The 23,156-nt window shown below is 52.8% G+C and overlaps 1 protein-coding gene and 1 long non-coding RNA gene across 4 annotated transcripts; one reads left to right on the top strand and one right to left on the bottom strand.

Moving 5' to 3' along the window:
- Nucleotides 1-23: 23 nt before the first annotated feature.
- Sirt2 (sirtuin 2) lies at nucleotides 24-22,924 on the top strand. Of its 2 annotated transcripts, XM_052167424.1 has the most exons (16): nucleotides 97-176; nucleotides 946-992; nucleotides 5,223-5,271; nucleotides 5,478-5,591; nucleotides 10,339-10,380; nucleotides 10,481-10,587; nucleotides 10,676-10,732; nucleotides 12,248-12,316; nucleotides 16,891-17,020; nucleotides 19,552-19,611; nucleotides 19,844-19,899; nucleotides 19,979-20,055; nucleotides 20,130-20,181; nucleotides 21,729-21,799; nucleotides 21,905-21,971; nucleotides 22,219-22,924. In XM_052167424.1, exons 1-16 carry the CDS (start codon nucleotides 161-163, stop codon nucleotides 22,372-22,374), a joined length of 1,170 nt encoding a protein of 389 aa, XP_052023384.1. In that variant the 5' UTR covers nucleotides 97-160; the 3' UTR covers nucleotides 22,375-22,924. The 2 variants fall into 2 exon arrangements, with proteins under 2 accessions (XP_052023377.1, XP_052023384.1); XM_052167417.1 differs by lacking the exon at nucleotides 946-992 and having other exon boundaries at nucleotides 24-176.
- Nucleotides 21,038-23,149, bottom strand: LOC127672400 (uncharacterized). 2 transcript variants are annotated; one of them, XR_007974984.1, is made up of 2 exons: nucleotides 22,925-23,149; nucleotides 21,038-21,839 (listed from the first exon to the last, which is right to left on the bottom strand). It is a non-coding gene; the product is annotated as an uncharacterized LOC127672400 (long non-coding RNA). The 2 variants fall into 2 exon arrangements; XR_007974983.1 differs by lacking the exon at nucleotides 22,925-23,149 and adding an exon at nucleotides 22,200-22,295.
- Nucleotides 23,150-23,156: the final 7 nt, after the last annotated feature.

Genomic DNA, 23,156 nt, shown 5'->3' with positions numbered 1-23,156 from the left:
GTTTGACAACATGAGAGGAGCACTGTACAAAAGCGGTTATGGGACCGCGTTGCCTGCCGGGAGTTGTAGTTCTCTATCCTATCTCGGCCCCTTCTTGTTTCCGCTGCCGTCACGGGACAGAGCAGTCGGTGACAGTCCCGAGGGCCCCCACCCCGCTCCCATGGCCGAGCCGGACCGTGAGTTAGGGCCCCTGGTGGGACGGTGGGAGGGTCGGGTCGCGCCGGGGCCTGGCTTTGGGCTGCAGGCCCCGGGGCCCGAGGGCAGGCTCGGTGGGGAGGGAGACAGGATCTACCTGAAGGGAGTGGGATTCGGAGGGCTGTTGCTAAGTAGTCGGTATTGCTAGGTTGGTGGGTTTCTGGATTGTTAAATTTAAGGGTCCGATTGCCAAGTTCTTAATGATCGCATTTCTCGCACTTTGGTTGCTGAGGACCCTCGTTGCTAAGGACCAAAGTTGTTAAGGACCACGATCCCGGTTGCTAAGGTTGTTTGTTGTTAAGGGCAACTGTAGGATGTTCGGGGACCCCTGCGGCCCCTTTCTATCTCATTCCTTCAGTTCTGTGCCTCTCCTAAACCTCCCACCTTCACTGCATCTCCTCTCCCACACTCAACTCTCAGCAGAAGTTATCCCTGCTTACATCTCTCGAAAAACTTAGTTCTCCCTCATTCTCCTGACTCGCACTCTACCATATCCTGCCTAACTCTGAAACCTTCCTTCGGTCCCGTTTCGCCTGCTTTCTCCTCCTAAACATTCTCCTCCTCGGCCTTCTCACATCACACATTCCTCCACTCTAAAATATGACTTTTCCCATCTCTGATAGTTTTACCATCCCTGACTCCAGGATAATTAGGTTGGTGGGTCCTCTTGTCCTCCACCATTGTGAGCCCTTCATCTGTTTAACTATTTCCCCCCCCACTGTAACCACGTCTGCTCCCCCTCCTCCCCAGCCTCTGACCCTCTGGAGACCCAGGCAGGGAAGGTGCAGGAGGCTCAGGTGAGATGGGAAAAGGGTGGAGGGAAGGAGAGAGATGGACTTGGTTCCACGCACCGCACTGGGAGGGAGGTGGCAAGGGAAGGCTTTTACCCAAGGGCCCTTGGCTTATGGTCCTGATCCCTAAGCCCATCTGGGGATTAGTACAGCCTCCTGGGAGAATGGCTTCTGGGGACTGTCAAGGAACATGGTTAGCCTCAACCCCTGGTTTCCTTCCATATTATCCTTGTTTCCTCCTGTTGCCCACCCCATCCTCAGCCCCTTATGAACCTCAATTGTGCTGGACCTGGAAGAGACAGTTTTCCAGTTCGATCCCCAAACCCAGGTCCTATGGAATGGGGGAAAGGACCCTATAGGGCTTGTTATCAAAGTATCGAAGCTGGGTGTGGTGCCAGCCACCTGTAATCCCAGGACTGCTGTGGGGGTGGTGGGGGGCGGGGGAAGCTGAGGTAGGAGGATGGAGAAAGGAGAGACAGCTTGAGCCATGTAGTGAGACCGGGTCTCAGAAAGGGAGGGGCGGAGAGGGGGAGAGCATACTCCGGGAATGCAGGGCAAACTTGGTGGATCAGAGATTAGAGAAGATGCTAGCCAAACTCTTCCCTGGTGGAACCCCACAAGCTGATCTAGGAACAAGGCCAAGATACAGTCACAGTGTCATCAGTGAAGTGATAGGGGATTTTGTTACATGAGATGGGAGATGGTGTTCCTTGCAGGGTATGCAGACCTGAGGGCGAGAAGGACTAATAAATGTTTCATCAGTTGGGTTTCAGGGTGGCCATTTATCGACACTCTGTATTTTAACGCACATGACCGCGTTTAATCTGTTCAGCATCCCTGTGGCGGGAAGGCCTTTCACGAAAGGCCGAGTTCCAGATGCGGAACTTACTTGGTGAAGACTGTTGGCTCCTGTGTCCTTTGGGTAGAGAGAAAGGAAAGGGCTTGAAACTTATGGGAAAATGGGCTCCAAAGATGCTCAGGTCCAGTGGAGAGGTAGATGAGCCGCCACCTCAAAGATGTTTGCAGACGCCCAGCAGTGCCTCCGGTCCCCCCAGGCCAGGCCGTCCTCATGCACTAGGGGAGTGGTCCTCAGCCTTCCTGACGCTGCAACCTTTTAATGTATCTCCTCACCGTGTGGTACCCCCCCCCAACCATAAAATTATTTTTGTTGCTACTTCATAACTGTCATTTTTGCTACTGTTATGGACTATAATGTGAAGATCAGATATGCAGAAAATCTGATATGGGACTCCTGTGTGTGATCCCCAAAGGGATCGTGTCCTACAGGTTGGGAAACAGTACTAGACCGTTCGAGCAACCGCTGACCGCCAGTATGCTCATCCTCTGAGATCACGCTCCGAAGGGAGGCAGGTGCAGAAGCTGTGGTCACCAGTACCCCCACAAGTGCACAGCGAGCCGTGACAGCCCGCTCTGGGTCTCTAGTATCTTACTTGTCTGACTCCCAAAGGAAGACTTAATGCCAGACCAAGAAAGGATAGTCAGAAAGGGGTCTCAGTGGCCGAGAAGATGCGGGGTGTCAATTGCAGTATTATCCAGACAGGGCGACACTAGCAGCCGCCTCAGTGGCTGTCAGGAGAGGGAGTCAATGAACCGTGGTCCATCAGACAATGCGTTACTATGGAGCCACAATAAAGAATGAGGTGGGGGCTGGAGAGATGGCGCAGTGGTTAAGAATGCATACTGCTGTTCCAGAGGTCCTGAGTCCCATGTTCCAGGCAGCCCACAGATGTCTGTAACTCCAGTTCCAGGGGATCTGAGCCTATGGGAACGTGCACACACATGCACAGATACACATAATTAAAATAAACCAAAAAAAACAAAAAACGACATGGGTCTGTGAAACATTGGTCTCATACTCTGGCAAGACCAATTTCTATAACAATGTGCAAATGAGCAAAAACTCATGCAGAGAAAACATGTAGCATCATCTCTGTTTAGCTGTTGCTTGGTTTTGCTTTGGTGTTTGTTCGTTACCCAAAGGCTTGGGAGGCCGAAAAGGCAGATTAGGAATTGGAAGCCATCTTGGGTGAAACAGTAAGACATGAAAAAGCTCTTTTTGAGGTTTTTATCTTTAAAAAAAAAAATTCATGTGCATTGGCATTTTGCCTGCGTGTAATTCTGTGTGAGGGTGTCAGAGCCTCTAGAACTGGAGTTACAGACGGCTCCGCTCTGCCATGTGGGTGCTGGGGATTGAAGCAGCCAGTGCTCTTAACCACTGAGCCATCTCTCCAGCCCCTCTTTGTAAATTTTTTTTTTTTTTTTGGTTTTTTGGCTTTGGTTTTGTTTTTGTTTTTCCGAGACAGGGTCTCGAACTCAGCAATCTGCCTGCCTCTGCCTCCCAGAGTGCTGGGATTACAGGCATGCGCCACCACCACCCGGCTCTCTTTGTAAATTTTTAAACCTAGTTAGTTTGTTTGTGTTTGTGTGTGTTTCGGAGCCAGCCTGAGCGATGTAGGACCCTGTGTAGTGATCTGAGGGTCCTCACCCTGAGGGTGATCTGAGCTGTCTCTCCTCCCACCATGTAGGACCCGGGGATCAAGCTCAGGTCGCCAGGCTACATGAGCGGCAAGCACCTTTCCTGGTGGACCTTCTTGCCAGTTTATGTAATTTTGTTTTGTTTTGTTTTTTGAGATAGGGTTTCTCTGTCCTGGAACTCACTTTGTAGACCAGGCTGGCCTCAAACTCAGAAATCCGCCCGCCTCTGCCTCCTAAGTGCTGGGATTAAAGGCATGCGCCACCACTGCCCAACTGTAATTTTTAACATCAGTGAAGGATCATTTTAGAGTCAGGCATGATGGTGATGAAACCCTGTAATCCCAGCACCTAAAACAATAAAAATGGATGGGTCAGGAATTCAAGGTCACCCTCATGTACATACAAATTGGAGCCAGCCTGAGCTATGTAGGATCCTGTCTCAAAACAATAACAGCAGAAGAATCTTTCAAAATAATTTGGAAAGGAAATTTGGAAGCAGAGTAGGGAAGGGATGGTCTGGGGGTCTTTGAGCAGGGAGTTGACTGTGGTGGCATCTGCTGCAAGGCCAGCCCTAGTCTGCATGTGTTCAGTGGCAGATGGTTCTGGAAGTCCTGTTATCTAGGCTGGGTGGTAAGTGGCGAACATAGATAAAGTCTCTGCCCTTGTGCGGCTGATATTGTGGCCCTCTGCAGATGTTTGTGATTTGGGGGAGGGGGATGTGTTAACGAAGAGAGAGGTGGCCTGCCATCATGTGATCTAAGACCTAAACTGAGGCAAGGAGACCAGGGCAGGACCCAGGAGAGAACAGACTGAGCTGGGTGGAGCTCTGGGGTTGGGAGGGAGTCAGTGGGAGGATGTCAGGAGGCTGACATCCCCGTGGTACACTGGGACTTGGCATGAGGGTGGTGAGGTAGGGAAGCCAACTAAGGGACAGGGAGACCTTAGTATGGGGGCTGGGAGCAGGAGCTGGTTTCAGGGAGATGTTGAGACCATTCTGGAACACGGTTGAAAGATGTCCAGTGTCAGGAATCGCATCCCAGTGACTAGGCTGTGGCACAGCGGGAGCCCTGGCACCAGCCCCTAGCATCTTGTCAGGCTGGGATGGCCAGCTGGATAGGGTTGGATGTGCTTCCCAATTTCATGCCCGTAACCCCAGCTTTGGAGGGGTAGAGGCAGGAAGGTCAGAAGTGCAAGGTCACAAAGATGTCATAGCAAGTTTGAGGCCAGCCTGGGCTATATAAAACCCTAACTCAGAAAGCAAGCTAGGCCCAATGGCACATGCCTTTAATCCTAGCAGTCAGAGAGAGGCAGGTGGTAATCTAGTCTACATAGCCAGCTCTAGGCCAACTAGGGATATATAAAGTGAGACTCTGTCAGAGAAGAGACATGGGGTAAGCATGCCTGTGCACGCCTTTAAACCCAGGCCGCAGAGCCAGGCGGATCTTCAGAAAGTCCAGGTCAGCCTGGTCTGTGTCATAAGTTCTAGGACAGCCAGAGAGGCATTTCAAAAGAAAGATAAGGCCCAGAGGAGAGCCAGGTCCCCTCTCTACAGGCTACCTTTCCCAGAGCCCTTACACTGGCCCTGTGCTTCTTCAGGGCCCCTCCCAGTCAGAGCCCTACTCTATTTGAACCAGGTTGTCACCCCTCCCCTCCCCTCCCTTCCCTTCCTTTCCCCTCCCCTCCCTCCCCTCCCCACTAACCCCCACTTCTTGGGCTTGGCCATCCCACCCGCCCTTCCAGGATTCAGACTCGGACACTGAGGGAGGAGCCACTGGCGGAGAGGCAGAGAGTAAGTGTCCTGGAAGAGGGAGGGAGGTGATCTGGGGTCTGGGGTTATAGGGTGGGCTCCGGGGAGACTCTCTCAAGAGCTAAGTGTGTAACAGTGGGGCTGGGGCTGGAGGCTGCTGGCTGTGCAGACACAGGAGTTCAGCTGTGGGAGAAGAGTGAAGCCCACACTCGGGCCCTGGCTCAATGCCCACTCTTGTTGTTGGTCAGTGGACTTCCTGCGGAATTTATTCACCCAGACCCTGGGCCTGGGCTCCCAGAAGGAGCGTCTGCTGGACGAGTTGACCCTTGAAGGAGTGACACGCTACATGCAGAGCGAGCGCTGTGAGTCCCCGACTGCTCGGCCACTTCTCCCATTCCTGGCCCCAACTGAGTCCATATTCTGGGGGTAGGCGTAGTAAGGAAGGCCGCTGTGCACACCCGTAATCCCAAACTCTGGGCAGATCGGAAAGTCTGAGCTCTACTGTGTGTTTCCTAAAACAAAACAAACAAACAAAAAACCAAGGGAGGAAACCCAGCTCTTGGGATGGAGAGATGGCTTAGTAGTTTAGAGCACTGGCTGTTTTTCCCAAAGACCTGGGTCAGATTCCCAGGACTCAGATGATGGCTCACAACTATCTGTAACTCCGGTTCCAGGGGATCCTACCTATGGCCACCATGGACACAAGCTTGCCTGTAGCACACAAACATTCACGAAGACAAAGCACCCATATAGCTAAACACAACTCAGCTCCCGGGCGGTGGTCGGGCATGGCTTTGATCCTAGCACTTGGGAGGCAGAGGCAGGCAGATTTTTCTAGTTTGAGGCCAGCCTGGTCTACAGAGTGAGTTCCAGGACCGCAGCAAGGGCTATACAGAGAAACTTTGTTTATAAAACCAAACCAAACAAACAAACAAACAAAAAACCTTAGCTCTCCAGGAAATTGAGGCCAGAGGATCATGAGTTTGAGGGTTGCATGTACTATGTAAGATTGTTGATTCAAAGAAAGGAAAAAGAAAAGAAACCGGAACTCTAGCCAAGAGGAGCATGCACACTCTAAGCATTAAACGTGATGGTGCCAGGCTCAAGGACTTTGTTAATCAGGTCTCACAAGTCTGTCTGTCTGCGTAGGGGGAAGGAAAGTCCCAGCTCCTGCCTGGGGAGCTGGGGAGGGAACCTTTGCTCTAAAGCACCAGGCCACACTGGCCCAGACTGAGTCACTTGACTGCCCTGAACAGGTTCTGAGAGCCTTGACTGTCTCTGATTTCCCAGACCTGAGTCACTACTTCTCTCTCTCTCTCTCTCTCTCTCTCTCTCTCTCTCTCTCTCTCTCTCTCTCTCTCAATGGAACAAGTAGGTGCTCAGGATGGCAGCCAGCCCCCCACACTCACACACCGTGCTAGTCAAGCACTGTGCAGTGAGCTACAGCCCCAGCCCTTTCTTACTGATTTATCTTGAATGGCTCTGACTTTACTCCATAGTCCCTGAGGTCAATCCTCGTCCCTCAGCCTCCGGCACAGGTGGAGTACAGACTCCTACCCCTAGGCCTCACTTTGGGTCACTTCCCTAGTAAATCTATTGCTGTCTTCTGATAGGCCAGGCCTGTGCCCTAGACTGGAAGTGATCAGACCTCTGGGGTGACTGGGGGGTGGGGGGAGGCTAGGGAAACTGCCGCAGGTGTGTGTGCTCAGTGTGCCGCGCTCACCCGCACGCAGGCCCAGCTACTCCGGAAGCTGAGGCTAGAGGGTTGGAATCTAGAGGCGGCCTGACTACACACAAAGAGGGAAATGGAATGACAGTGGTGGCGCAGGGCTGTAATCCCAGCACTCAGGAGGCAGAGGCAGGAGGATTTCTGAGTTTGAGACCAGCCTGGTCTATAGAGTGAGTTCCAGGACAGGCAGGGCTACACAGAGAAACCCTGTCTCGAAAAAACAAAGAGAGAGAGAGGCTTAGGAGATATCTCAGTCCACAAAGTACTGGCAGCTCCCTCATAGGAAGCTCAGTGCCTGTAATTCCAGGGCTGGAGAGGCAGGCAGGAGCCCAGCCAAGGTCCCCGTGACAGACCCTGTCTTAAGGACCACGATGGCGCCAGCTGTCCTCTCAGTTTCTGTCACATGTTTGTTGTGAAATACACAAAGAAGACAAACAAACAAACAAAACCCCCAAACCAGGTGAATGACCCTAGAGACATCCCTCCCTCTCTCTCTTCTTCTCCCTCTCTCTCTCTCTCACTCACACACACACACACACACACACATGCACACGCACACACAAACACACACTCTCTCTCATAAATGATTAGAACAGGACCCAGTCTCTTGAGAGATGTGGCCGTGTTTGCTATGGTATTGTTACAGGAAGCTTGTCTCAGAGGAGCTGTTTAGAAGCCAGCCAGCTGGGTCACCGTGAAATGTATATTTCTTGCTAAGGTCGAGTCACCAAAGTCTGAGAACTCGGCCCTCACAGGCCTCATTGGGAACAATGCAGCTTTGAGGGTCCTGAACAGCCCTTTGTTGAGGCCATCTTCTCCAGTTTCCCCTTTGCCCAGCTGCTCAGCGCCCTCCTTGGCAGCCAGGATGGCAGCTGAACCTCCCTCTCCTGCCTCAGGCTGGGTGGCTGCCTGCAGAGAGAGCCCACACTGTGGCCAGGAGACGCTGGTCCTTTCTCTTACACTCAGACCTTAGAGTCCCTGGCCTGTAGGGTGCTGGTGGGACACGGCATAAATATTGGTTAAACAGGCCCTTGCTGTGTGCTAGGCTCTGAGCTAAGTGTCTCACCAAGCATACTTGTACCTAACTATCATGGAAGAGCTGAGAGGTCTTTGTAGAAGTAAGCTGAACAGAAGAGGAAACTGAGGCACAGAGAGGTTGTGACTTGGTGTGAACATATGGCAAGGGGCACCACCACGGCCCTTGAAGCTCGGTCTTGTCTTTAGCTGTACCAAGCTTTGAATTTAAGATGATCTTGCCTCAGTCTTCTGAGTTTTGGTATTACAGTGTGACCACACCCAGCCTCAGTGCCTACGATCTCCAGCCAGATGTGGGGCCAGTGACATCCTAAAGACAGACACTGGGTGCATAGGCTGCAGAAGGCTTTCTGTTGTTGTCATTTGCCTTTTGTTTTGTTTTGTTTTGTTTCTGTGTAACAGACCTTGCTGATCTGAAATTCATTTTATAGACCACACTGGCCTCAAATTCAGAGATCTGCCTGCCTCTGCTTCCCAAGTTCTAAGAATAAACACACATGCCACCATGCCTGCTTTAACCCTTATTTTTGAGTGTGTGTGTGTGTGTGGTGTGGTATGGTATGGGCATTACTGCAGGTGCATGTATGCTACTGTGTTTGCCAGGGAACAACTCTGAGGAGTTATTTTTCTCTTTCCACTGTGTGGTTTCTAGGAGTCCGGCTTGGCAGCAAGTGCTTTACCCACTGAGCCATCCCCCCAGCCCCTGGGGCAGACCGACCTTTGTTCACACTTGTTGTCTCTTACACAGAACATTCCAGGGGCTCTCAATTCATGGGATACCACACTTGTATCTGTCCATCAGCTGACGGACAGATGCCGGGGTTCCGTGTGGCTGGGCCACTGGCCAGCCAGCAGCTGGGGCAGCGACAGGGCTGCGGCTCCCCAGCTCTGTGCTTGTGAATGAGCCAGCCATACCATCCCCTAATAGTTCTCTTCTAAGAACTATTCAAAACCAAGAGCAAAGCCCTCATACGAATACAAACCGTGGATCTGAAGATGCTTAATACGATTGAGGGGCTGGAGGCGAGGCTGGATCGGTAGAGGGCTGGCTCAGCATGCACAGGCCCTGGATTCAATCCGCGGGGCGGGGAGAGGCTTGGTGGCATCCTCTCCTCCCAATGCACGTAGGTCACTGTGAGTTCTCATACTGAGACCCTGTCTCAGAGAAAGAAAACAAAAGGTGGCCATGCTGGCACTTAAAGATGGAAGCAGGAGGATTGGAAGTTCAAGGTCATCTTTGACTGGCTACACAGTGAATGTGACGCTTGCCTGACACCCGTGAAACCCTGTCTCCCCCCCTCCCCCCCTCCCCCCCGCCCAAAAATGTTATTTGGTGCAATTGACTCAAAGGAGCAGACGTCAGGCTTTCGTGTGAGCAAAGCAGTGTGGTGAAGGACGCATACAGCATCCCTTTAGCGTGCTAGGAACGGGTCGCAGCCAGAAACCAGCAGGCTTGCTGGTGCACGCCATAACTCCAGCACCCAATAGGTGGAGCCAGGAGGGTCAAAAGTTCAGGGTCATCTTTAACTGCATCGAAGGCTCAAGGTCAGCCTTTGGCTATATGAAACCTTGTCTCAAATTTTCTTTTTTGAAAAACATTATTTTTGAGAGAGAGAGAGAAAGAGAGTATCTCTCTCTCTCTCTCTCTCTCTCTCTCTCTCTCTGTGTGTGTGTGTGTGTGTGTGTGTGTGTGTGTGTGTAAGCATGAGTATGGATGTACATATCCCCTCAAAGGCCAGAGGCATTGGATCCATGGAGCTTGAGTTAACAGGAAGCTGTGAACTCTGCCTGACAGCAGTGCTAGAAATTGAACTCAGGACCTCTGGAAAAGGAGGAAGTGCTCTTAACCACTGAGCCATCTATCCAGCCCTCGTCTGTGAGTGTGTGTGTGTTTGAGACAGGGTTTCTCTGTGTATCTTTGGCTGTCTTGAAACTCACTCAGTAGACCATGTGGCCTCAAACCCATAGAAATCTGCCTGCTTCTGCCTCCCAAGTGCTGGGATTAAAGGTGTACACAACCACCTCTTGACCCAAAAGTGATTTTTTTTTTTAAGTCATACAGTATTGTACCTAGAAGATAAGTTATTATCAGAATTCACTTTGAGTTGATTGTCAAGGTTCTGGAGTTGGAATGCAAGGCCTCAACCTAGCCGTCGCTGTACTGCCCCGAGCTGCCCCCAGCCCTCTCCCCAAGACCTCACCCATTGCTGTTCAGGCCAGCTGCTGTCCCTTCTCCTGGCTGTGTCTCCTCATCTGTGGTGTGAGGTTGCCATACCGTCCTCCCCACCACTGGCAATACATTTAGGAGGGAAACCCTAGCATGTGACATCAATTCTCTGCTCCAGGTCGCAGGGTCATCTGTTTGGTGGGAGCCGGCATCTCCACATGTAAGTGTCCCCTCCTTCGAGCCACTCCTGGGGGTTGGGCCGCCTGGAAGGGTGCGTGCACACGTGGGGCTAGAACCTCTGATTGAGGGTGCCTTCCTAGCTGCAGGAATCCCCGACTTCCGCTCCCCATCCACTGGGCTCTATGCAAACTTGGAGAAGTACCACCTTCCTTACCCGGAGGCCATCTTTGAGATCAGCTACTTCAAGGTAGACTGCTAAGATGAGGGGAGGTGGGTCCCAGCTCCAATCCTTATCTTACCTGGGACTTGTGGCCCTCTGGTTCTCTCTCCCACAGAAACATCCGGAACCCTTCTTTGCCCTTGCCAAGGAGCTCTATCCCGGGCAGTTCAAGGTAAGGTCTTCTGCAGGGGGGATTGGGGAGAGTAGGCACGGGAAGCAGGCTCTTTGTAGGCCCTTCAGACAAGCGTAACGTGATATAGACCCTAGCCTCTGGGGGCAGCAAGACGGTTCCATGTGGGTAAAGGCGCTTGCTACCAAACCTGACGACCTGAGTTCAATCCCTGGAACCCTCATGACTGAAGGAGAGAACCAACTCCATCATGTTCTCTGACCTCCATATATGCACTATGGCAAGTGCGTGCCCCCAGATAGATGGATGGAGAGAGGATAGATAGATACCCCAGATGGATGGATGGATGGATGGATGGATGGATGGATGGATGGTAGATACCTGAGACAGGCAGACAGACAGGCAGATAGACAGACAGATAGATAGATGGTAGATAGATGATAGATAGATAGATAGATAGATAGAGATATTATTAAAGAAAAAAAGAAAAAAATTACCTAAGTTCTGGCCAGATGTGATAGTTCATACCCATAATTGTAGCATTTGGGAGGCAGAGACAGGAAACTTTTAAATGCAACGTCAGCCAGAACTCCATGGACCCTATCTCAAAAGTAAAAAAATAAATAAATGTGAAGGCGGAGAAGGTGGAGAGATAGCTCTGTGTTACGGAGCAGATAGTACTCTTGCAGAGGAGCAGGTTCAGTTCCCAGCTCCTACATCAGGAGGTTCACAACCCCCTGTAACTCCAGCTCCGGGGAGCCTGCCACCTCTGGCCTCTGTGGTCACTAGGACTCACCTGCATATATCAACAGAGACACACACATACATGTAATTAAAAATAATAAAATGTTTTTAAAGGAATGCCTGGGGTGGTGGTGTGCACCTTTAATTCCAGCACTTGGTGGGACTGGAATGGTAGCTTAGAAGTTCAGTACATTGGCTGCTCCTCCAGAGAAACCGGGGTCAATTCCCAGACCCACACTGCAGCCTGCAGCTCTCTGTAATGCCAGTTCCAGGGGATCTGACACCCGCATACAGATACACATGCAGACAAAGCACCAGTCAGTGCACATAAAATAAAAATAAATAAGTAAATCATTTAAAAAATTCCAGCTCTTGGGGGGCAGAGGCAGGAGGATTTCTGTGAGTTTGAGGCTAGCCTGGTCTATATAGCAAATTCCGGGTCTACCTAGAGAGACCCTGTCTCAAAAACAAAATAAATAAATAGTAAAATAAGCAATTTTAAGAAATTAAAAGAAAGGAGGAGTGGGTTGCAGGCCTGGGTGGCCTGGCCTTCTTGGCCCCTCATCTCTACCCTGTGACTCTGGGCCTCAGTTTACCCAACTGTAAGAAAGCTGCTGAGATTATCAGGAAGGACTGAGGCCAAAGCCTGCGTGTGAACCCAACTCTGTGCCACCTCGCCCTTGCCTGGGTCTCCTCTGTGGAATAGGGAAGGCATGCTCGCCCTCACTGGGCCCCTGAGGTGGGCGGCTGTGGGCAGAATGGGCCCACGGCATGGCCTGGGACGATCCGTCAGTGCTGTCTCTCTTTTCTCAGCCAACCATCTGCCATTACTTCATCCGCCTGCTGAAGGAGAAGGGACTGCTGCTACGCTGCTACACGCAGGTAGGCGGGGCGTGGGTGGCCACGGCTGGGCGTGGGTGGCCATGGCTGGTGGGCAGGGGGCTGGATGGGTCTTGGAACACTTGGTCGGAGCTGGGGTAACACAGGAATGCACAGGACCAGGGCTCAGCTAATTGTAGTGGTGACCTACAGTGGGACACTTCCTCTTGGCCTCGGTTTCCCCTTTGTAAAACAGTGGACAGAAACAGGATAGAAGGTACTCATGGGAATCAGAAGGAAGATCAGAAATTCAAGGCTGGATGGTAGTGACATGTCCCTTCCTTTAATTCCAGTACCCAGAAGGCAGACACACGCAGATCTCTGTGAGTTCAAGGCCAGCCTGGTTGACATAGCAAGTTCTAGAAGAGCCAGGGCTATATAGAGAAACCCTGTCTTTAAAGACCAAAAAAAAAAAAAAAAAAAAAAAAGGTATTCTTGGTACAAAATGAGTTTAAGGCCAGCCTTCAGGATGTGAGACTGTATCTCTAAATTAATTGGTTAGTCAATTAATTAAAATATAAACGAACAAATATAAGAACTTTTAGATATAAAGAAATCAGAAGAGCTTTAGGCCTCTCAAGTCTGATGTGAGGTGACGGGTCACAGGACATCCCACATTTACTGCAAAAGGCCTCTGTATCTGAGGGACACCGTCCCTACCACAGCCGCTCCAATTCAGGAAACCGACACTGCATCGTAAAGGAGGTGGGCTTCTTCTTTGTACACTTCTGAGCCTGGCCGTGGGTACGGTGGCTAACGGGGCACTGTGGCCACACTGCAGTTCAGACAGATGTTCAGGCTGCTGGCTTCTAGATTAGCAACCGGAAGAAACATGTTTGTGTCTCTGTGTGTTTTATGGATGTGTCAAAGTTCAGACTTCTCTGTGTATACATGTGTGCTAAAAAAATTACGTCTCAGAATACAAACCGGCCATTACATTACACTCTTGGAATCCCAGTACTTGGGAGGCTGATGAAGGAGCTGATCATGAGTTCAAAGCCAACCTGGGTACATAGTGAATTTAAGGTCAGACTGACTCCAAAGCCACCGCCCCCCCCCCAACAAAGTTAAAAAGTTAAAAAAGAAAAAGAGAACTCCAAGTTGTACAGGAGACTTAATGCTTGAATACAAATAGATTTCTTCAGGAAACCCGATGAAGCTCTTGCAATGTCAGAAATGGCCACCAGGGGGAGGATGAGTCCAAACTTTTGGGGCCAGATGGCTGGAGGCCCTAGCTGGGGAAGAGCAGGCTTAGCCCTTCCGCGCACTGCTCAAGCTCAGGACTCTCCTAGCTCCGAGTCATCCTCATTCACAGAGAGGCCAGGCCTGACACCAGCGGCTCCCTTGAAGGCCATGCTCCGGCTGTGGTCGCATGTCCCCCTGGCACCCTTGTTTGCCGGCCTCTGTGAAACAGACGTCCACCCAAGTACCAGGCTCTGCCAGGGAGCAGAGCAGAGCAGACCCCGCTGCCCTCCTGGTGCTAATCTTCTCCCATATGCGACAAGAACAAGAGGAATGATGAGTCCTAGACGTAGGATGTCAGATGTGCCAGGTCTGCGCGCTTCCACGGAGGCGAGGCGGGGTTGCATGAGTGGGACACTGGTGCGCACAGGCAGCAGGGACGCCTGGCCAAGAAGGTGACATTAAAACGAAACCTTGGAGCTGGGAAGGAAGGAGCTCACTGTGGCTGCATGGGGACGGGAAGGGAACACGGAAAGCAGGCAGGCTGTTGATGCCGCTGTCCTGGTCCAGCCACGGTAGAAGGTGGGCCGTCAGTGAGGGCCGCTGATGCAGGGACACATGGGTAGGCGTCTCCTGGGTGGTGGCTGTTTCTCAGCCGAGCACCTCCGTGCTTTCCTGAGACTGAGAAGGGCAGATGTTGAGAGATGCTGTCCTACCTTGAGGCCCTGGGAGATAGCCAGCTAGAGGGAGCAGGGGGACAGCTGGACATGGGGTCCGGGCTGAGCAGAAAGGCAGTGGCCAGAGAAGCCACAGACGGGGAGAGAAATCGGGGCCCCAGACAAAGCCTGCTGTGCACCAGAGCTGCCAGCCCAACAGGCACGCTCAGTGTGACGTGTGCAGGTGTCTATCAGCCATCTGCAGTGTGCTTTAACTTTGGTATAGTTGGGTTGGGGTGTGTGTGTGTGTGTGTGTGTGTGTGTGTGTTTCCAAGTATACACAGACTGTGCAGGCATGCTACAGCAGGCATGCTTCATCAAAAGTTTGGAGGTCAAAAAAAAAAAAGCTAGGCGTGGTAGTGCATGCCTTTAAACCCCAACATACAGGAGGCGGAGGCAAGCAGATCTCCGTGAGTTCAGGACCAGCCTGAAGTTTGGAGGTCAGAGGGCAGTTTGCAGGAGTCAGTTCTCTCCTTCGAGCATGTGGGTCTCAGGGACAGAGCCCAGGTCATCAGGTTGGCGGCAGCTCCTTTCTCTGAGCCGCCTCACTGGCTCCACACATAGACTTTAAAAGGCGTTTATTTTTATTTCCTGTTTATGGGTGTTCTGACTGTGTGTCTGTCCATGATCTATGTGTGTGCAGTGCCCTCAGTGGCCAAGAGAGGGCATTAACAGATGTGTGCTGCCCGCGGACGGGCTCTTGGAACCAAGCCCTGGGGCCTTCTGGGAGAACAACCAACACTCTCAACTGCTGGGCCAGCCCCCCAGCCCCCATCCCCACGTTTTTGTAAAATATCTAAAGGTGGAAAGAAATGTTCCACTGCCCCTGTGGGCAGCTCTTCCTTCGTGGCCTCCTCTCCTCAGTCACTGTCTGAGTCACTGACCCACGCTCTGGAGCACAGTGGGTCCGCAGTTGTGCTGACACAGCATCTCTGGGGCTGTGTGGTGCTGTTTTTAGCTCTGCGCAGACACCCATTCTCACATTCAGTCAGTTGTGATCACTCAAGCCGCTGTGGTCCCCACAGAAGAATGGTTCAGACCCTTCGAGTGGTATATATGCAATTCACCCTCCAGAAAGTCCTCTACGCGCCCCTCACCCAGCCTCTTGTCAGGGAACCCTTCCGAACTCTCACCGGAGAGTAGCACCATGCTTTTTAAAAACCGAAGAGTAATCTTTTTCTTTTTTCCCTTTTATTTTGGGTGTGTGTCTGCTGGGTTAGTTATATAGGCCGCAGGGCTTCCGGCCTGCTAGGGAAGTGCTCGACCACTGAGCCACACCCCCAGCCCAGGCAAGACCTGAGCTTGTGATCTCCTGCCTCTTCCTGTAGCTGAGACTATGGCTTGGTGTGCAGACCCAGCTCTACCGTGCAGACACTGGCTAGAGGCAGCAGTCTGCCACATCACCATGAGGGGAAACTGTGAACCTCCATCACTGATGTGCAGTAGGGTAGAGTCACTCCCAGTGGGCTCCTCAGGACAGAGTCCCATCGCAAGGGAAACAGTCTGAGATTCAGGGTCTCCTTCACCCTGAACCATGTTCCTCTGAGGTAGTTCTGTGCGCCTTTAGGTAGCTGTTTGTATGTGTGCTGCTACCCCCAGGGTAGACTGAGCCAGCAACAGCAGAGACAAGGGTCTTGAGTGCAGGGCGTGGCGGGGCTCCCTGTAATCTCAGCACTCAGGAGGGAGGTTCTCAAAAACCATATCCCCTAAAGAAACAAAGAAGTCATTCTCATTTTATTTGTTTATTCCTCTATTTCTTTCTTTCTTTCTTTCTTTTTTTTTTTTTTTTTTTTTTTTTTTTGGTTTTTTGAGACAGGGTTTCTCTGTAGCCCTGGCTGTCCTGGAACTCACTCTGTAGACCAGGCTGGCCTTGAACTCAGAAATCCGCCTGCCTCTGCCTCCTCTATTTCTTTATATTACATTTATTTAGTGTGTGTGTAGAGATCAGCAGACAACTGAAGGAAGAAGGTGTTGCTTCTGCCATATGGTTTCCAGGGCCCAAAGCCAGGTGGTTATGTTGGTGGCAAGGGCCACTGCCTGCTGAGCCATCTTGTCAGCCCTTACTGTGGCTTTTCAAGACGGGTGCCAGTCTTGTCCCAGTTTGCCTGGATCTCACGGTGCCCCTCAGGCTAGCCTCACAGGTGTAGCAGTCTAGAATTACAGGTGTGGCCCACCAGGCCTGACTTTATGTCTTTCCATGTAGCCCTGGCTGGCCCAACACTAGCTATGTAGCCTCAGCTGACTTTAAACTTAAAGCAGTCCTCCTGCCTCAGTCTCCACTTTACCGGCAGCCACCGCACCACCTCCACCACTGGCCTGATTGATTTTACTTGTGTTAATGTTTGGCCAGAGTTGTTACATGTAAGCCGCACAGGTGGGGTCCCCAAGGGATGCCACATCTGAGGGGACACTGAAGACAGGTACATTTATTTCAGCAAATTTGTGGCAAACGGAGAGAGCATGTGTGGCTCTATCAGAAGAACTTCTCTGAACAATAGAGGCCGTGACCCAAGTTTACAGGGGAATTTGGTTCCCAGGGCATCCTTTAGCAGCCGTCAGTGGCTCCCTGGGAAAGTGGGCACTTTCCCTACATCCTTACCCTCCCTCCCTTGTCCCCTGCAATGCCACTTCTCAGAGCCACAAGGGTGGCTGTCTTCCTGACCTCCCTTCCCCCTCCAGAACATAGACACGCTGGAACGAGTGGCGGGGCTGGCGCCCCAGGACCTGGTGGAGGCTCACGGCACCTTCTACACGTCACACTGCATCAACACCTCTTGCGGAAAAGAGTACACGTTGAGCTGGATGAAAGGTGAGGCTGGGCTTCACGGGCAGGCCGGGCGCAGGCGGGCGAGCCTCGCCTCCCCTCCCACTGCCTGCCTGTGGAGCAGGCTGCAAGGAGTTGGTCCCCAGTGTAGCTGGCTCCAGCTCTGGCTCTTACCAGTCAGTGAGGTGGATGGTTGTGTTTGAGCCTAGGCTTCCCTACGTAGCCCAGGCTGGCCCGGGGCTTGCACTCCTGCCTCAATCTCACTATCCCTGAGACTGCAGGCGTGTGCTACGGTACTCAGCTGTCTTGCTTTTTGTGGTAGCTGTAGAAGCCTCAAGGATTCGAGGTGACAGCAAGTCTTTGTTCCCATGCCGCCCTCTGCGGGCTGTCATACATAGGAACCGCAGAACACGGCCAGCCACACGTGGACGGTCACACAGCCTCTGTCTCTGAGGTGTTTACTATCATGAAAGTTCTTGCATCAGGGCAAACATAGCTACATTCTCAGGAAGGCACTCCACAGAAGAACCTTCTGGAATGAGGAAGCCTGTGCCACATGCTCCGTGTGTCTCCTGAGCACTGGAATGGGCCTACTGAACCACAGAATCTATTCTCTGCCTCCACCATGTGGGTCGCAGGGATTGAACTCAAGCTGTCAGGCTTGAAGATGGAGCTTTTTACCACCTGAACCACCTTGCTGGCCCAGAACAGTTTAGTTTTTCTCATTTTTTTTAAAGATAGGGTCTCTAATGTCATTAAATATTTGTTGATTTAAATTGTAGAAGTCACATGAGGAGCCATGGTATATGCCTATCAGCCTATTGCTTGGGAGATAGAGGCAGGAGGATCAGGAGTTCAGGGCTAGCCTTGGCTACATACCAAGTTCCAGGCCAGGCTGGGGTACATGATGAAAATGAAAATAAAAAGTAATAAATTTATTTAAATAAATGTATTTAAATAAATAAAAGTATGTAAGTCTCATGTAGCTCAGACTTCCATATCGCACAGGGCAGGAGGAGCTTGTGGAGATAGAGAGGGAAGCCGGATGCCGTGCTGGCTGAGACAAGTGCTAGACGCACACGTGACGGGGCTCACTGCTGTCACTGCTGTCACTGCTGTCACTGTCCCCATTCCTGTGAGGACACAGCATGCAAGGGATGCCGGTCCCCACGCCCGGGTGCCAGCACCAGCCTGTTTCTGGCAGCCATTGTGCTGAGCCTGGAGCTGCTGTGTCACTCTGGGACTCCATGTCTATATTCTTTATGCTGACTTCACAAAGCCTCTGGTGTCCCCTTGAGGTCAGAACAGCCGTGGGCTTTGTCGCGGGACTCTGGGAGGTGGCTTTTCTGACAGAATGCCAGCCAGCTGCCCCAGACTGAGGGTTCCTGGGCAGCCCGAGCGTGCACAGCTGGGGGTGATGGACAATGGACATCGCCCCCTTTATGTCCCCGTGGAATCGTATCTATCACCCCCAGAAGAGCACGTTTGTGCAGAACCGCCCTCGGCAGCGGCCATTAGAGCTTCATCTGCCCTGGGGCTGGACAATGAGCAGCGGACCCATGCGCTGCGGTCCTGTGGGCAGCCGGCGACAGACGCGCTTTCAGACTCGCTGACCCATAAGTAAGGAGGAGTGGTGATTTTCTAAGGGTCATCTGTCCCGGAAGGGGTCTGCTACAGAATCCAAGGATGGGAAACAGATGGCCTTGAGGTTTGATCCAAGCCAAGACTATCTGCAGAGCCTTTCCTGACCCAGGGGCAGATAGGATTGTCCCCGGGACCCATTGGAACGACTTGACTCCCATTCCCCAGATGGGGTCTGGCGGAGTCCAGTGGTGCCTGTCTGGGGCAGATGGGTTTGCCCTATATATGTCCCCTCGTTCACTAGCTGTAGGCCACGGTGCTGCCAGCCACCCCAGGATACCTGGGGGTGAAGGGAGCTTTTTTCTGAGAAGCAGGAAGGACTGCCCCAGAAATGCCCAAGTAGTGGGCTGCACTGTTTGTGGTGCTGGGGGCCAGATTGGGGACTTGGGCATGCAAGGGCAGAAGCTCTACCGCTGGGCCACACCCACAGCCCCACACTGGGCGCCTCTAGGCGGGCATCCACTGCAGAGGCAAGCCCCACCCCACGTGGCGTCACCACTGAGACTCCTCAGCTCCTGGGGTCTGTTAAGTATTGATATTGATTTGTGTGTTTGTATGCATGGGGAGGGGGTGTACACAGCACAGCGCGCCTGTGGATGTCAGAGGACAGGCTGCAGAGCTCTTCCTCTCCTTTAGCGTGGGTACTGGGGATGGAGCTCGGGTTACCAGGCTTGGCAGCATCCCGTTACACACTGAGTCACTCTGCTGCCTCAGCTCTTGGGTTTTGAGATGTGGTCTTATTGTGTAGCCAAGGCTGGCCACAAACACAGTCCTCCTGTTTAACTCTCCCCCACCTCCCCAGCAGACTTGTGGCATGCACCACCGCCACCTGCCTGGGATGCATTTATGTTGACAGTGGGGAGGGGCAGAAAAGGGCTTCTCCAGCTGCCCTTGGGGGCCTCACAACTCACCCTCTCTCCCCCTTTCCCACCCAGAGAAGATCTTCTCAGAAGCAATTCCTAAGTGCGAGAAATGTCAGAGCGTGGTAAAGCCTGGTGAGCCTTGGGGCTGGGGGCTGGGGCGTGGGACTGCAGCTGGGACCCCTTACACACCCCTAATCTAGCCACTCTGCCACCTGGCCCGTCCCTTCTGTTCTGCAGAGAGTGGGTATCTGTCTGCCCCCCATACCCCAGGCCTCAGTCGGGCCCCGACTCCTGTGTGTTCTAGCTCTGTCTCTCATGTCTCCTCTCCTCTGTCCCTGTGTCCCTCTGTCTGTTTCTACCTCAGATATCGTGTTTTTTGGTGAGAACCTTCCACCACGCTTCTTCTCCTGCATGCAGTCAGTAAGTGTCCCCTGGGCTGCCCGCGTGGGGACAGAGGCCCTGCGGTGGGGTCCAGGTCCTTACTGCCCACTCCTCACAGGACTTCTCAAAGGTGGACCTGCTCATCATCATGGGCACCTCCCTGCAGGTGCAGCCCTTCGCCTCCCTCATCAGCAAGTAGGTAGAGGGTGGGGCTGGGGTCAGCAGGGCAGGGCACCAGGGCAGGTCCTCACTCAGCTCCCCCTTCCCAGGGCGCCACTAGCCACCCCACGGCTGCTCATCAACAAGGAGAAGACAGGCCAGGTAAGTCTGCCATAGCTTCTCTCCCCTCCTCCCCTTCCCTTCCCCCTCCTCCCTCCCCTCTCCTCCCCCTGCCCTTCTCCCCCTGCCCTCCTCCCTCCCCTTCCCTTCCACTTACTTTGCCCCTTCCTCATCCCACTGCTTCCTCAGGAGGACAGGACAGGTCTCTGTGTCCTCCCTGGACAGCATCAGTGCCTTATCTTGCCAGCTCAGGCAGGGGACCCTGGGAGTTGTGCTGTGCACTGGGCCAACCTGGTGCTTCCGGTGTCTGTGCCATTCTGGACTCCTCTGAGCAGATGACGAACTGTGCCTTGAACCTGCTGAAGCCCAAGTGCTTCCCAGGACCCAGGAGACAGTCCAGGCGTTACCTTCCCACATATCAAAGTCTGGCCACTCTCAAGTCCCCTGTATGAAGTGGCAGAATGTTTGTATAGAGCGATCTCCCGAAGATGCTAAGCTGGGTCTATGTGACGTGGCGTGATACAGTGTGAACTCAGGAGATAGGCTCCCCAGTAGCCCTGACCTCTCAAACACACCATGTAATCAAAGATGACCCTGAACTCCTAACCTTCCTGCCTCTGCCTTCCGAGTTCTGGCATGAGCAGCCTGCGCCCCGCCCCCGGCTGTGCCGTCTGGTTGCAGGAGTTGTTTGCCATGCATGCATGAGACACTGAGCTTAACCACCAGTGCCCACCTAAAGATCCAGGCACAGTGTTTGCAGTCCCACACAGGAGGCAAAGATTAGGGGTCCCTGGGGCGGGGGTAGGGGGGTAGGGGTTGGGGCTCACCGACAGCCAGTCTCACATAATCATCAATTCCAGGCCAATTGAGAAATGTCTCAGAAAGAATGTGTATGCGCTGAGGATATAACTCAGTGGCAGTGTTTGCTTGGCATATACAAGGCCCTGAGTTCAATCATTTATATATATATAATTTTTTGGGGATAGAGAGATGGCTCGGTGGTTAAGATTCAGGTCAGGTGGCTCACAACTGCCTTCAGCCCCAACTCCTGGAGATCCAATGTCCTCTTCTGTCCTCTTTGGCACCCACACATAAAGGACATACATACAGTTAGATAAAAATAAGCCAAGTGGTGTGGGGCACACTTTGATCCCAGCACTTGGTAGGCAGAGGCAGGTGTCTCCTTAGTGAATTCCATATTAGCCAGGACTACATACATATATTTTGAGACACTATCCAATCAATCAATCAATCAATCAAAATTGGCTAATTCCTAAGAAACAGTACACATGGTTGGGCTCTTGGCTGACCTCTAGGTCCACATGTGTACACACATAGACACACACACACACACACACACACACACACATTAGTTAGTAAATAGAAAAATAAGGCTAGGTATGCTGAGGCACACCTCTAATCCCAGCACTGAGGATGCAGAGGAAAGGTGAATCTTTGTAAGTTCACAGCCAGCCTGGTCTGCAGAGCGAGCTCCAGGACAGCCAGGGCAGCACAGTTAGACCCTGGAAGCAAACACAAGGTCGATCTGATGGCTCAGTGCAGGGCCCTTCGCTGTCCTCTCCCCACAGACGGATCCCTTCCTGGGCATGATGATGGGCTTGGGAGGTGGCATGGATTTTGACTCCAAGAAGGCTTACAGGTGAGGCTGGGCCTGGGTGTGGCAGCTTGGAAAGGGCGGGCTGAGGAGGGAGAGAAGACAGAAGGCCGGCCAGGCCTCAGCCTGTTCTCTCTGCCCACACTGCAGGGACGTGGCCTGGCTGGGTGACTGTGACCAAGGCTGCCTGGCTCTCGCTGACCTCCTCGGATGGAAGGTGAGGCTCTGGGCCACCCCAGCCCTCCCTGGGCCCAGCCCCACCCCAGCCCTCCCAGGGCCCAGCCCCACCCCAGCCCACCCTGGGCCCACCCCTACCCCAGCCCTCCCTGGGCCCAGCCCCACCCCAGCCCTCCCTGGGCCCAGCCCTACCCCAGCCCTCCCTGGGCCCAGCCCCAGCCCTCCCTGGGCCCAGTTCTGTAGGGATGCACGGTAATTTCTGACTCACATCAACTCTGCCCCTACAGAAGGAGCTGGAAGACCTTGTCCGGAGGGAGCATGCCAACATAGATGCCCAGTCAGGGTCACAGGCCCCCAACCCCGGCACTACCACCTCCCCTAGAAAGTCCCCACCTCCTGCCAAGGAGGCGGCCAAGACTAAAGAGAAAGAGGAACACCAGTAACCACCACCTCCCACGCAGGACAGCGGAGCCCCGGCCAGCACTGGGCCCTCTAACATGCAGCTTGTGTGAGCTCATAGACCCTTCATTCTCTTAACCACTTTCTTGAAACCAGGGTCCCCGACTGAATCCCAGAAAAGTCTAATCTACCTAAGGGCTGAGGCCTGTGCAGTTTCTAACCACGGCCCACAGCCTCTAACCACCCAGGGCAAGAAGCAGTCTCCCTAACTTCTAATTACTACCAGAGAGCAGGTTACCCCAAAACTCCTAACAGTGTCAGAACAAGGCATTTCTCTATTGTTTTCAGGGGGGGCCTATGGCTAAATCAAATTAATCTACCCCACATAGGGGCTGGACCCTCCAAATATAACGTCACCAAAGGGGGTGGGGCCTTGTGGGATTTCTGCACCTGCAGGCCTGCCAACTTCTGCCTCCAACAAAGTGGGTACTGGGCTCCATTTCCTGGGGACCCACTTGCCAGCCACTGGTGGATAAGCAAGAGACCTTGCTTATTAGAAACGAATTAAAAAAAAAACAAAACAAAGCAACTAACCATGCGCTGTGTGGCCTCTGCTTCTTTAGTGCGTACTTGAGGTGGCAGGGGAGGGAGAAGGCTGTGCCGTGCAGACTCCAGACCATCTCTGGCTCCAAGATCTTAGGAGGAATGGCGACTGGGGCCAAGAGACGCCCCTGGAGAGGGTAGCCTGGGGACTTCTCACCCTGGCTCTTAGCCAGAGGCCCACTCCTCCAAAGTGGAGCCCTTCTTACTGACCCCCAGAAAGAGA

The sequence above is a fragment of the Apodemus sylvaticus genome, chromosome 1, assembly GCF_947179515.1.
Source record: "Apodemus sylvaticus chromosome 1, mApoSyl1.1, whole genome shotgun sequence".
Classification (NCBI taxonomy): domain Eukaryota; kingdom Metazoa; phylum Chordata; class Mammalia; order Rodentia; family Muridae; genus Apodemus; species Apodemus sylvaticus.
The sequence above is the reverse complement of the archived record's forward strand: the minus strand, read 5'-3'. Positions and strand labels throughout refer to the sequence as shown.